Consider the following 13,391-nt stretch of genomic DNA (forward strand, 5'->3'; position numbering starts at 1 on the left):
TCCTGTCAGGCTGTAATATCAGTATAAAGGAAAATAAAAAATCTCAGGAGACTCAAACTCCTTATGTCAAAGGGAAAGTAAAGCCTGGAGGCTGAGTCATGCAATGCTCTCTTCTAAATGAATAGCTGTTATTAGCACTATGCCAGATTCCTGCAGAAAGGTAAAAACCCCCAGGCAACTCAGAGTGACCGTCCCTACAGAACATTCATAAGTAAATTCTTCCCTGGCCTTCAGTAAACAAGGACATGCCATTTGTAACTTTCGGTCTGTGATCTAAATCTGGCTCCTAAAACTAAATTCTGTTTGAGATTCTACACTGATAATGTTCATTACAAGCTTATCTTTTCAGAGGCGGAACAAAGACAAGATGAGGTCAATCATTCCTCCACTCACCCAGATGTGTCTGCATAATGGATTCTTCCTTTACTCCTTTTTTTACTTCAGACATTCACCTTATCTTATAAAAAGTGTAGATTTACTAGGGACTAGCTAAAGTCTCACAAGAATGTAACCATTTGCCTTACCACCTACCTGTCCCTCTTCCTAGATGCTTTCCCCTCCTGTATAAACGTAGAAATACTAAATCTCCCAAAAACTTCTTTGGCAAAAACAGCCACAGATATGTCTGTAGCTTGTACTTTTCTCAGGCACACCACAAAGCTGACTTAATGAAACTTGATTGACTGAGATCCTTGCCTTGGTCACTCATTTTGGTTATCAGTAGCAATAATAAACAGTAAAAAACAATCACAATCGTGGACATGAAGAGATTTTTTTTTAACTAGAGTTCTGTGTATGCATTGCACATTTCATCTGTTCCTATGTATCATTAAACACTGTTCTTTGCTTAATGACAATACAAAATCATTTTACAATTTATTATTCTCATGTGAAGAGAAAAATAATTAACAGACAATGCTTTCACTTTCTAGGGGCTCCTAAAATATTAGACAGCTGTGTCAAATAAGCGAGAAAAACCAGTAAGGTAATAACAGATGTGTCTCCTTGCATGTGGTCACTGTCGGTACATTTAAGGAAGAAAAGGACACAGAAGCCAGGTTGAGAAGGGCTGAGGTGCAAGTGGGCAGTGTGGAAATGGACATTTATGAAATTTGATTGAGAAGAAAAAGGCTGTATCTACGTGGCCAGGAATGGTTTTCCTTCCTTTCTTCGTTTCTCTTCTTCCTCATTCCCTTTCTTGTTTCCTTCTTTTCTTTACTTTCTCATTCTTCTAATTCATCTTCCTTTTCTTAAAATCCAAGGCAACGTAATATTTGGAAAAAATTTCAAACACTCTAGAGATATATGAGGAAGGATGTCCTTGTAGCTAGGAGGAGCTTTTTTTTTTTTTTTTTTAAGGGTCTTGTTCTGTTGCCCAGGCTGGAGTGTGGTGTGGCTATCTTGGCTCACTACAACCTCCACCTTCTGGGTTCAAGCAATTCTCCTGTCTCAGCCTCTGGAGTAGCTGGGATTATAGATGTGCAGCACCACGCCCGGCTAATTTTTGTATTTTTAGTAGAAACAGGGTTTTGTTGATCAGGCTGGCCTCGAACTTCTGACCTTAGGTGATCAGCCCACCTTGGCCCCCCAAAGTGCTGGGATTACAGGTGAGAGCCACCAAGCCCAGCCGGTAAGAGGAGCTTTTAATATTGTCTACATATTATATAACCTGGGAGGTTTTAAAAAATTCTGCTACCAAGCCCACAGCCCATATCAAAGAACTCAGAATCTCTGAGTGACACGCAAATACCAGTATTCTTTTTTTTTTTTTAATTGTTCATACAAACTCTAAGAAATGGCATTAATACCAGCATTCTTTAAAGCTCTGTGGGTGATTCCCATATGCAGTCAAGGTTGAGGACCACTGCATCAGGGCTTTGCTCTTCAAAGAGTGGTTGTGAACCACTAGCATCAGCAGGAGCATTCAGCTGAATCTCAGCTCTGCACTCCTCTCTACCTACTGAATCCTATTCTGCATTTTAACAAGGTCTCTTGGTATTTCATATGCACACTGAAATTTGAGAAGCACTTTCACTAAAAGCAATAGAGACATTTTGTGGTTGTTTTTTTAAACAATAGAATGGTAGGCCAGGTGTGGTGGCTCACGCCTGTAATCCCAGCACTTTGGGAGGCCAAGAAGGGAGGATTGCCTGAGCAGGAGTTTGAGACCAACCTGGACAATGTAGCGAAACCCCATCTCTACAAAATATACAAAAATTAGTAACTGGGTCTGGTGTCACATGCCTGTAATCTTAGCTACTTGGGAGGCTGAGGCCTGAGAATTGCTTGAACCCTAGAGGCGGAAGTTGTAGTGAGCATGAGCAAAGATTGCAGCATCACATTCCAGCCTGGCTGACAGAGCAAGACTGCCTCAAAAAAAAAAAAAAAAAGGAGAGGGGGGCAATGTAGCCTGGTAGAGGCAAGATGGAGTCAGTTATGTCAGATTTCCCTTACTACTACAATTTTTGCAAAGGCAGATTCACTACCAAAAGGGAAAAACATTTTTCATTTGCCCACCCCAAATAAATTTACTTACTTTAGATTGGATTTAATAATTTCTGTCAATGATTTCCATCCTAAGAGAGATAATTAAAAAAGAGTCAAGTCAGGTGTGATGGCTCACACTTGTAATCCCATCAGTTTCAGAGACTGAAGTGGGAGAATTCTCTGAGCCCAGGAGTTCATAAACCAACCTGGGGAACATGGTGAGAGCCATCTCTATTTCAAAAGAAAACAAAAAAAAATTTTTTTTTTTAAGATGGGGTTTCACCATGTTGGTCAGGCTGGTCTTGAACTCCCAACCTCAGGTGATCCACCCGCCTTGGCCTCCAAAGTGCTTGGATTACAGGCATGAGCCACTATGCCCAGCTGAAAACCAAAAAATTTTAAACAGAGCCAAAGCATTTTACTCTTTGAAGTAGACTCTCGTAACGACACAGAATGGTGGGGCTCCTAACTAAATGCCTCCCTCAAACCTGGAACTTGAGCCCTAAGTGAAAACAGCTGGCCCCGTTTTTCAGCCCAAATGATTGCCTTTTGAGCCCACCCTGTTACAGGAAAGGAATCCCGATCCAGACCTCAAGAGAGAGTTCTTGGATCTTGCGCAAGAAAGAATTCAGGGCAAGTCCAAAGAGTAAGTGAAAGCAAGTTTATCAAGAAAGTAGAAGAATAAAAGAATCGCTACTCTATAGAGCAGTCCCAAGGGCTGCTGGTTGCCTATTTTTACAGGTATTTCTTGATTGTATGCTAAATAAGAGGTATATTATTCAGACCTCCTTTTTTTAGACCTCTTAGGGTAACTTCCTCACATTGCCATGCATTTGTAAACTGTCATGGCACTGGTGGGAGTGTAGCAGTGAGGACAACCAGAGGTTACTCTTGTTGCCATCTTGGTTTTGGTGGGTTTTAGTTGGCTTCTTTACTGCAACTTGTCATATTAGCAAGGTCTTTATAACCTGTATCTTGTGCCAACGTTCTATCTAATTCTGTGACTTAAAATGCCTTAACCATCTGGGAATGCAACCCAGTAGGTCTCAGCCTCATTTACCCAGCCCCATTTAAGATGGAGTTGCTCTGGTTTACATGCCTTGACGGCCCCTCCCGCTATCCTGTGCCCATAAAAATCAGACCAGCTGGCAGAAAAAAAAAAAAAAAAAAAAAAGGAAAAAAAGAGCAACACAAGTGGCTGAGCCTCAGGGATACAAGCTGCTGAGCCTTGGGTACACAAGCAGCTGAGCAATGAGCAGAGAAACACCTGAGCATCAGAGACTACGGATAAATGTGGCTAACTTCAGATGGTGTGGTTTCAGAGGGCAGCCCAGCCAGAGATGGCAGGATTTGAGGGAAAGATCACCTTCATCCTGCACCATCCCCTTTCCAGCTCCCCTTTCATGAGAGCCACTTCTACTGCTTAATAAAGTCTTCCACATTCATTATCTTTCAAACAGTTCCTGTGACCTGATTCTTCCTGGACACCGAACAAGAACTAGGTTGTCAAAAAAAGGCAAGTGCAGGAGGCTGTCACCCTGACCCTTCACTGAGCTATTAACACTTAGCTGTCCATGGACTGCAGGCTGAGTGAAATGAGATACTCCAGTTCCTGCCCACCAAGGAGGTCAAGGTTAAGGGAAAAATCCCATCTCACTTATTAAGTCAGACTAAACCATTGGCAATCAGAATCATGTTTATCCTCCCCACCAAATACTTTTTTCCGTGAATCCTATATAGCAAACATTGGAAAGTTGATTATATCTTAATCACAAGAAGAGACTATGAAAAGTTCAAAGACATAGGAAATGCAGGAGATCACCTGAATACAGGTAAAACCTAGATTTATGAAGCGAATTTGATTCATTAAATGTGCAACTTTGTCCCAAAACACCCAGTCTTTGTATCACATTGGTGTACATGCCTTTCAAGTATCTCAACAACACAATTTTTTAAATGTTAAAAAGACAAATTTTACTTACTTTCTTGTACAAAATGTAAATGGATTTAAGATGTTTAAGACAGAATTTTCAGGCAGGGCAGCATAGCTCATGCTTTTAATCTCAGCACTTTGCGAGGCCAAGGCAGGAGTATCACTTAAGCCCACGAGCTTGAAACCAGCCTGGGCAATATATTGAGACTTCATCTCTACAAAAAACAAACAAAAACCAAAAAAAAAAGAAGAAGATAGAATTTTCAGATGTTGAAAGTGGTAAAATCATTGAGTAGACTGTAGCATCTGCATACAAAAACAGTCAAGTACCAACTTGAATGCTCTCAATGTAGTAAATAATACATATATGGCTGGGCGTGGTGGCTCACGCCTTAATCCAAGCACTTTGGAGGCCAAGGCAGGCGGATCACCTGAAGTCAGGAGTTCAAGACCAGCCTGACCAACATGGTGAAACCCCATCTTTAAAAAAAAAAAATACATATATAAACAAGTTTTTTTTTTTGTTTTGAGGTGAAGTCTTTTTTTTTTTGAGACGGAGTCTCCCTGTGTCTCCCAGGCTGTAGTGCAGTGTCACAGTCTCGGCTCACTGCAACCTCTGCCTCCTGGGTACAAGCACTTCTCCTGCCTCAGCTTCCTGAGTAGCTGGGACTACAGGTATGTGCAGCCACACCCTGCTAATTTTGTATTTTTAGTAGTGACGGGGTTTCACCATGTTGGCCAGGCTGGTCTCCAACTCCTGACCTTGTGATCCACCCGCCTTGGCCTCCCAGCATCCTGGGATTACAGGCATGAGCCACCGTGCCTGACTGAGGCATAGTCTTGCTCTGTGGCCCCAGAGCTGGAGTGTAGTAGTGCAATCTCGGTTCACTGCAACCTCTGCCTCCTGAGTTCAAGCAATTCTCCTGCCTCAGCCTCCTGAGTACCTGGGATTACAGGCTACAGCAACAGTGCCAAGCTGATTTTTGTAGTTTTAGTAGAGACGGAGTTTCACCATGTTGGCCAGGCTGATCTTGAACTCCAGACCTCAGGTGATCTGCCTGCCTCAGCCTCTCACAGTGCTGGGATTACAGGCGTGAACCACCATGCCGGCTTATAAACAACTTTTGAGTTTTTCCATGTTTGATTGAATATAATTGGACTTGTGCCTTATGCTCAATGATGCTCTTAAAATGTATTTCATGTGCTGAATCCAGATTTTCTTAATACATCCGAAAAAAACAACACTTCATACTATCTATACTGCCTGCTCCTAACACTATGTTTGACTGTGACACATTCAACCCTGGTACAAATTCAAAAATGTAATTGGTTACCTGTAAATATATATGTACATATATATATTTACTTACACACACATATATATATATATATAGAGAGAGAGAGAGAGAGAGAGAGAGAGAGAGAGACAGAGAGAGAGAGAGAGAGAGTGCATGAAAATGTTATTCATGAGTAATGGGACTACATTGCTAGTTACTCTTCATTATAAGACTACAGGTTGGTCGGGCATAGTGGCTCACGCCTATAATTCCAGCACTCTGGGAGGCCAAGGTGGGTGGATCACCTGAAGTCAGGAGTTCAAGACCAGCCTGGCCAACACGGTGAAACCCCGTCTCTACTTAAAATATAAAAATTAGCCAGGTATGATGGCAGGTGCCTGTAATCCCAGCTACTCAGTAGGCTGAGGTGGAAGAATTGCTTGAAACTGGGAAGTGGAGGTTGCTGTGAGATTGTGCCATTGCACACTGCACTGCAGCCTCTGCAACAGAGTGAGATCCCATCTCAAAAACAAAATAAAAAAAAAAAAAACAAGGCCGGGCACGGTGGCTCAAGCCTATAATCCCAGCACTTTGGGAGGCCGAGGAGGGTGGATCACGAGGTCAAGAGATCGAGACCATCCTCGTCAACATGGTGAAACCCCGTCTCTACTAAAAAAAAAAAAAAAAAAAAAAAAAAAAAAACCCTACAGGTTATTTTTATACTCTTTTTTTTCAAGCTGAAGTGCAGTGGCACAGTCACAGCTCACTGCAGCCTAGACCTCCTGGGCTCAGGCTGTGGAGTAGCTGGGCCCACAGGGGCATTCCACCATGTCTGGCTTTTTGGTTTTTTTCTGTGGAGACAGGGTCTCACTATGTTGCTCAAGCTGTTGAATGCCTGGGCTCAAGCGATTGCCCCACCTCGGCCTTCCAAAGTGCTGGGATTACAGGTGTGAGCAGCCACGCCTGGCCTTATTTACTTCTGCATTTTCAAAACTATCTATAATGAGCTTGTATGAAATAGTTTTATAATAAAGAGGGAACACAGATATTTATAGGATGTCACTACAGTGTGATTTCTCGTTCTGTTTCCATGTCTTCTCAGTTCCTAGTACAATACTTTGCATATAATAGATGCTCAATAAATAATGTGAGAGAAGGAAGAAAGAAAAAAAAGAAAAGGAAAGAAGAATGGGATGGAAAGGAAGGAATCTGCTGGATATCTTCTGCTTGCTCCTGCAAATCCACTGTCCATTCTGCTCTAAATCCTAAAAACCCATGTAGTACTATATGGGCTGCCCGGATGGGCTACCCACCTTACCCTCTGGCTTCTAATTGGGTTTGGCCAAGGGGTTGTGCTAGCAGCAGACCAGAGGTAGGGAGAAGAGATTTATTTCCTGCAGGTCACTCACTGTAGTCTGCTGTATTCCTCAACCAACTAGACCCAAGACCCTTCCTGTACAGCTCTTCTGATTGGGAAAGGTACTTTCTTCTCCTCTCTTGAGTGCTTTTACTACATCCAGGGTACTGCACTCTCCTTTGCATTTTATTTTCCTATATGTTGGTTAGCCCTTTAGAAATACTTCCATTAGGGCCAGGCACAGTGGCTCAGACCTGTAATCCCAGCACTCTAGGAGGCCAAGGCAGGCAGATCACTTGAGGTCAGGAGTTCAAGACCAGCTTGGCCAATGTGGTGACACACCGTCTCTACTGAAAAACACAAAAATTAGCTGGGCATGGTGGTGCATGCCTCCAGTCCCAGCTACTCAGGAGGATGAGGCAGGAGAATCGTTTCAACCTGGGAAGCAGAGGTTGTAGTGAGCTGAGATTGCACCACTGCACTCCAAGCCTAGGTGATGGAGTCAGACTGTGTCTCAAAAAAAAAAAGCCTGGAAACACTCAATATTGATTCTTTAGTACATGCACAAAGGAAAGATATCTATTGTGATATGAAAACGTTCTCAAGGATTAATTATTCCCTTTCAAAGACCAGCTCTCATTCATTTGTCAGTATTACTTTTTCTTTTTTGATGTACTTGAATGTACTATTTTTACACATAAAAAACTATTTGGGGACTACTATAGTGCTTTAAATTAATATTAATTTTACTAAAGTTACCAATTCAAAAATTGAGGCTATTAAGTTCAGTTTATAAACTTTATTATTTTATTCTAAATCTAGTGAATTTTAACACCTACTTCTAAAATGACCTTTTATTCATATTTGGTGTCATTTACAAACCTAGTTAACTAAATGTCACTTAAATATTTTAAATTTAATGCACTAGTTTTCCTTAATGCCCCAACAAGCAGAATTTATCCACATGCTTAGAATAATATAAATCTAATAAAAGTATAAATTCCGTTAATCTTAAGTTATCTTTAACATTTTGATGTTTTCTGTAAACTTATCTTTTTTTTTTTTTTTTTTGAGATGGAGTTTCGCTCTTGTTACCCAGGCTGGAGTGCAATGGCGCGATCTCAGCTCACCGCAACCTCCGCCTCCTGGGCTCAGGCAATTCTCCTGCCTCAGCCTCCTGAGTAGCTGGGATTACAGGCACGCGCCACCATGGCCAGCTAGTTTTTTGTATTTTTAGTAGAGACGGGGTTTCACCATGTTGACCAGGATGGTCTCGATCTCTCGACCTCATGATCCACCCGCCTCGGCCTCCCAAAGTGCTGGGATTACAGGCTTGAGCCACTGCGCCTGGCCCTGTAAACTTATCTTTTAACTTAAAAAAATCACAACTCTGGGGGCCAGATGCAGTGGTTCATGGCTGTAATCTCAGCACTTTGGGAGGTGGAGGCGGGTGGATCACAAGGTCAGGAGATCAAGACCATCCTGGCCAAAATAGTGAAACCTTGTCTCTACTAAAAATACAAAAATTAGCTGGGTGTGGTGGTGCAAGCTTGTAATCCCAGCTATTTGGGAGGCTGAGGCAAGAGAATTGCTTGAACTAGGAAGTTGGAGCAGAGGTTGCAGTGAGCCGAGATTGTGCCACTGCACTCCAGCCTGGTGACAGAGTGAGACTCTGTCTAAAAAAAAAAAAAAAAATTACAACTCTAAAATTGAAATCTCAATAATAACATTTTAAATTTGATCCTCTAATAAGTCAAATTTTCTTAACTAATACAAATATTTAAAATATTGTATTAGTCTGTTTTCACACTGCTATTAAGAACTACCTGAGACTGGGTAATTTATAAAGGAAAGAGGTTATTGATTCACAGTTCTGCATGGCTTGGGAGGCCTCAGGAAGCTTGCAATCAGTACAGAAGGTGAAGAGGAAGCAAGGTACGTCTTACATGGTGACAGAAGGCAGAGAGAACAAGGGGGTAAGTGCCACACTTTTAAACCATCAGATCTCGGCTGGACCTGGTGGCTCATGCCTGTAATCCCAGCAGTATGGGAGGCCAAGGCAGGCGGATCACTTAAGGGCAGGGGTCTGAGACCAGCCTGGCCAACATGGTGAAACCACATCTCTACTAAAAATACAAAAATTAGCTAGGCATGGTGGCAGATGCTGGTAATACCAGCTACTCAGAAGGCTGACACAGGAAAATTGCTTGAACCTGAGAGGCAGAAGTTGGAGTAAACCAAGATCACACCCCTGCACTCTAGCCTGGATGACAGAATGAGATTCTTTCTCCAAAAAAAAAAAAAAAAAAAAAAAAAAAAAATCATGTCTAGTGAGAACTCACTCACTATCACAAGAACAGCATGGGGAATACTGCCTCCATAATCCAATCCTTCCCTCAACACATGGGGATTACAATTCAAGATAAGATCTGGGTGGAGACAGAGCCAAACCATATCAAATATGAAACAAACATTGATCTTTCCCAAAGTTAATGCAAAATAATTAATTTTATTGGTTGTTAGTTCATTATTTCTACCTATAAGGGTCAAATGAGAGAGTTTTACCATCCAAGCAAATTGGGCTATTAGCAGAAGCTAGTTGATTTAACCACACCAAATAAGCAGGGCTATCTATCTGCTCAGTGGCTGATATTGAACCAGAAACTTTTGACAAAGACACCCCTGGAGCAGCCAACAGCTAAGATACTTTTTCAGACACAGAGCAACTTGAGTCTTATTTTATAGTCACTTTGCAATTAGAGACCCTAATTCCATTCTTCTCCAAGTGGGGCTCTAATAGACCCCCCATTCCCTGGGTGCAAGTTATATATTATCTAATAATACTCAAGATTGGATTCAATTATCTACTGCTTGATTCTAGTCTTATTTTCATATTTTTCTTCTTGGTTAAGAATATAACTCTTACAAATATCTTAAAGATATCCAGTTTGGTCATGCATATCTTTCTGTTTGACATGCTAATGACAGCAGTCTTACCTTCATGGCAACTCTTCTGCTTACTATATAATAGGGATGGCCTGGGTAAAGGATATGCTTTATAGATCTCTGGAGTTAGCACTTTAATGCTTCCCTCCCCTCCTCGGCCCTGCTTTTGGGTGATGTGCCTTAGCTTGTGAAGGACTGGTTGAGGATGACTTAGGTTGAGTGGGTCTGGGCTGAGAAGGCTTCGACTGGGGAGGCTGGGGCTGGCATGGCTTAGACTGAGTGGATTTGCATGGAGAAGATTTAGTTTGGGAGGGCTGGGACTGAGAGGATTTCGCTTGAGAGGGTTTAGGTTGAGAGGGCACAGGATGGAAGGGTTTAGGCTGGGAGTGTTTGGCTTGGGATGGGTTAGACTGATCAGATTTGAACTGAGGGCTCTTGGACATGGGATGGGACCCTATTTGGAGAGCTGGATTTGAAGGCCTACCCTGAGTCTTCCTCTGGGCTCCTTGCTGAGAAGCAGGTCTTAGTTTTTGTGTGGCTCCTGCTAGTTGAAAGGACTGAGGGTGAGGCTTTTCAATATGGGATGTTCCCATTGGGTTTCCAGTTGCTTCAGTTAGCTGTGTTCCCCCAGTGCAGGCTTGCTGAGGCTGTGGCTTCCCTACTGCTCTTGCTGGCTGTGAACCCAGGGAACAAGAGTGACCTACCTGGGAGACGACTGCCCAATATCTTTCAAGGGTTCCCATCATTTGTGGTCTCTCAGGACAGACCTGTACCCGCTGAGAAATGGGTCTTGGAAGTCTCACAAATGTTCTGTTTGAGTAATGTCCCCGAGCAACTCTGGAAAATTTCATGAATCTTTCACCTGAATAAAATCTCTGTGGATGGAAGGATTGAATACCAAAACTTTTACCTCTTTCCTGGGCCCTTGCATTCTGAAAGGGCAAAGGACAGAACCACTTAGACCGCTGCTCTGACCCAAAGTGGCAACCCATAACCCAGGGGGCTTTCAGGGAAACACGGTTAAAGTTACCTCCAACTATGGTTGGTAAGGGCCAGGAGTTCTCTAGAAGAGGCCTGAATACCGGGGTACCATAAAGATTCTGAGGATTCTGGCTGAGCTCACACTGAGTCCCAGGTTCTTGTATTGGCATCAGAGCTTGGCTTTTAGATGAGCTTTTTAGCTGACTGTGTCTTTGCTGACTCTCACCTTCAGTTGTTCCAGCCATGTTTTCTCCAGAGGAAATTTGAATTCTCTGAGTATTTGCAAAGTCTTCATCTACCTGAATCCCAAGCTCCCTGGCCAGGGAGGCCATATCCTCCACAGACACACATCTGAGTGAAGAAGAGAACATCACTTCCCGCAGAGCAGCCTGAAGGCCCTCTATGTTCTTCCTTCTATCCCCAGCATCTTCCCCCTCCCAAAACAGTAGCTGTGCTGGCTTCAAGTTCAGTATCCTCTGGAAAATCTGAGCCTCTTCACTCTCCCTGGCTTGGGGATTGAGAACAAAGTAGCATTTTTCAATGGCAGCTTCTCCTAAAAACATTAGCAAGTTCCATTCCTTCTCACCTAGATAGTCAGTGAAAAAAAACACAGCTGAAGAAACTTCCATCAAAAAGCCAAACTGAGTCCAAAAGCTTTCTAGATTTCCACGGAGATTGGCCAGAGCAACAGGCTTTTGGAAAACACTAAGGTTTTCCTTTAGATCATCGCCATCAGGAAAACACCACGTCATCTCAATCAGGCCATCCGAGATTTGCCGGGGAAGCACCGAAAGACGCAAATCTTGATGGAGAAAGATTCTGTGTGATTTCAGCTGGGCAGGGCTGAGAAGTGAGTTGAGGATTCTGGACTTAGAGAAGCTACAGTATCCTAGACGCACAAAGGAGATGACGGGCATCTTCATGAGAGTCAGAAACTTCTCTGAATCCTCTGTAGGCCCTCCTGAAAACGGTGCTGACTCCTTCTTCACAATGTCCTTCATGGCCCCCAGCATTAAGATGCTTTTGTTGTTTTCTGCATCTGGCAGTAGCAGGGGAAGAGCAAACTGGCACTGATACATGTTTGACATAACTTGACGTTGCAAAGAGCTGTCTGAACACAGCATGGTGGCACAAATGACATCAAGGGGATTAATGAGTTGTGTGTCTCGAATTTCCAAATTTTCCACTCCAGCAAGCAAATCCTCCTTGCTACCTTCATCCAGAACCTTGTGCCTGAGGATTGAATCCCTGGCTGTCACATCTAGTGCTTGAATTTTCATCAGGAAATTCCAGGCTAAGTCTCCTGGACTCTCCAGGGTCCACTTACTTCCTCGATCTAAGGAGAATTGTTTAACAAAATCTGGCAGAACCTTTCTGCTTCTATCCATGTTCAAACATAACAGGACGTCTTTAAACACCTTTTTTCTTTCTGTAGGAGAGAAGATAATAGTGAATGTCATGTTCAGAATCTCAGTTTCCCTCATCAACTTCTTTTTTTGAGACAGTCTCACACTGTCACCCAGGCTGGAGTGCAGGGCCGTGATCATCACCCTGGGCTCAAGCGATCCTACCATCTCAGCCTCCCAAGTATCTGGGACTACAGTCACCCACCACCATGGCTGGCTATTTTTTTTTTTTAATAGAGATGGGGTCTTGCTATGTTGCCCAGGCTGATCCTGAACTTTCGGTCTCAAGCGAATCTCCCCAAATGCTGGGATTACAGGCACGAGCCACTGTGCACAGCCTGACTTTTAAATAAGTAATCTGCATTCTTTTATTCTTTGAGACAGAGTTTGAAAGAAAACTGTCACCCAGACTGGAGTGCAATGGAGTGATCTCAGCTAACTGCAACCTCTGCCTCCTGGGTTCAAGCTATTCTCATGTCTCAGCCTCCTGAGTAGCTGGAACTACAGGTGTGTGCCACCATGCCCAGCTAATTTTTGTATTTTTAGTAGAGATGGGATTTCATCATGTTGGTCAGGCTGGTCTTGAACTCCTGGTCCCAAGTGATCAGCCTGCCTCAGACTCCCAAAGTGCTGGGATTACAGGCATAAGCCACTACACCCCATCTAATCTACATTTTCACTGCAAAAAGCTGAAACAATATAAATAAAGTGAAAGTCTCCTTTCACCATCCTGGCAAGTCCACTTCTTTTTAGGGGATACGTCAATATACTACAGCATGTTTGCTTCCCATCCTTTTTCTATGCAAGCACATAAGTATGCACGCATATATAGAAATACATAGTTTTACTTAGTAGATGCTATTTTTTTTTTTTTTTTTTTTGAGATGTGGTCTCACTCTGTCACCCAGGCTGGAGTGCAATGGCAAGATCTCAGCTCACTGTAACCTCTGCCTCCTGGGTTCAAGTAATTCTCCCAGTCTCAGCCTCCCAAGTAGCTGGGATTA

General features: G+C 42.9%; 1 protein-coding gene across 5 annotated transcripts in view; it reads right to left on the minus strand.

Annotated features, from left to right (window-relative positions):
• The window catches only part of CARD6 (caspase recruitment domain family member 6), a 64,738-nt gene that overhangs the window by 39,882 nt on the left and 11,465 nt on the right, over nucleotides 1–13,391 (minus strand). The window contains exons 3-5 of one of the 5 annotated variants that reach the window (XM_074386317.1): nucleotides 11,031–12,410; nucleotides 4,470–4,635; nucleotides 112–2,576 (exon numbers count right to left, since the gene is read on the minus strand). In XM_074386317.1, coding sequence (XP_074242418.1) covers nucleotides 2,549–2,576; nucleotides 4,470–4,635; nucleotides 11,031–12,410 — 1,574 coding nt within the window. In that variant the 3' untranslated portion in view covers nucleotides 112–2,548. Of the gene's footprint in view, nucleotides 1–111; nucleotides 2,577–4,469; nucleotides 4,636–9,543; nucleotides 12,411–13,391 lie in introns of those variants that run through there. The other 4 variants (XM_074386320.1, XM_074386309.1, XM_074386306.1 and 1 more) reach the window with 4 other exon arrangements.

The sequence above is a fragment of the Saimiri boliviensis genome, chromosome 1 (assembly GCF_048565385.1).
Source record: "Saimiri boliviensis isolate mSaiBol1 chromosome 1, mSaiBol1.pri, whole genome shotgun sequence".
Classification (NCBI taxonomy): domain Eukaryota; kingdom Metazoa; phylum Chordata; class Mammalia; order Primates; family Cebidae; genus Saimiri; species Saimiri boliviensis.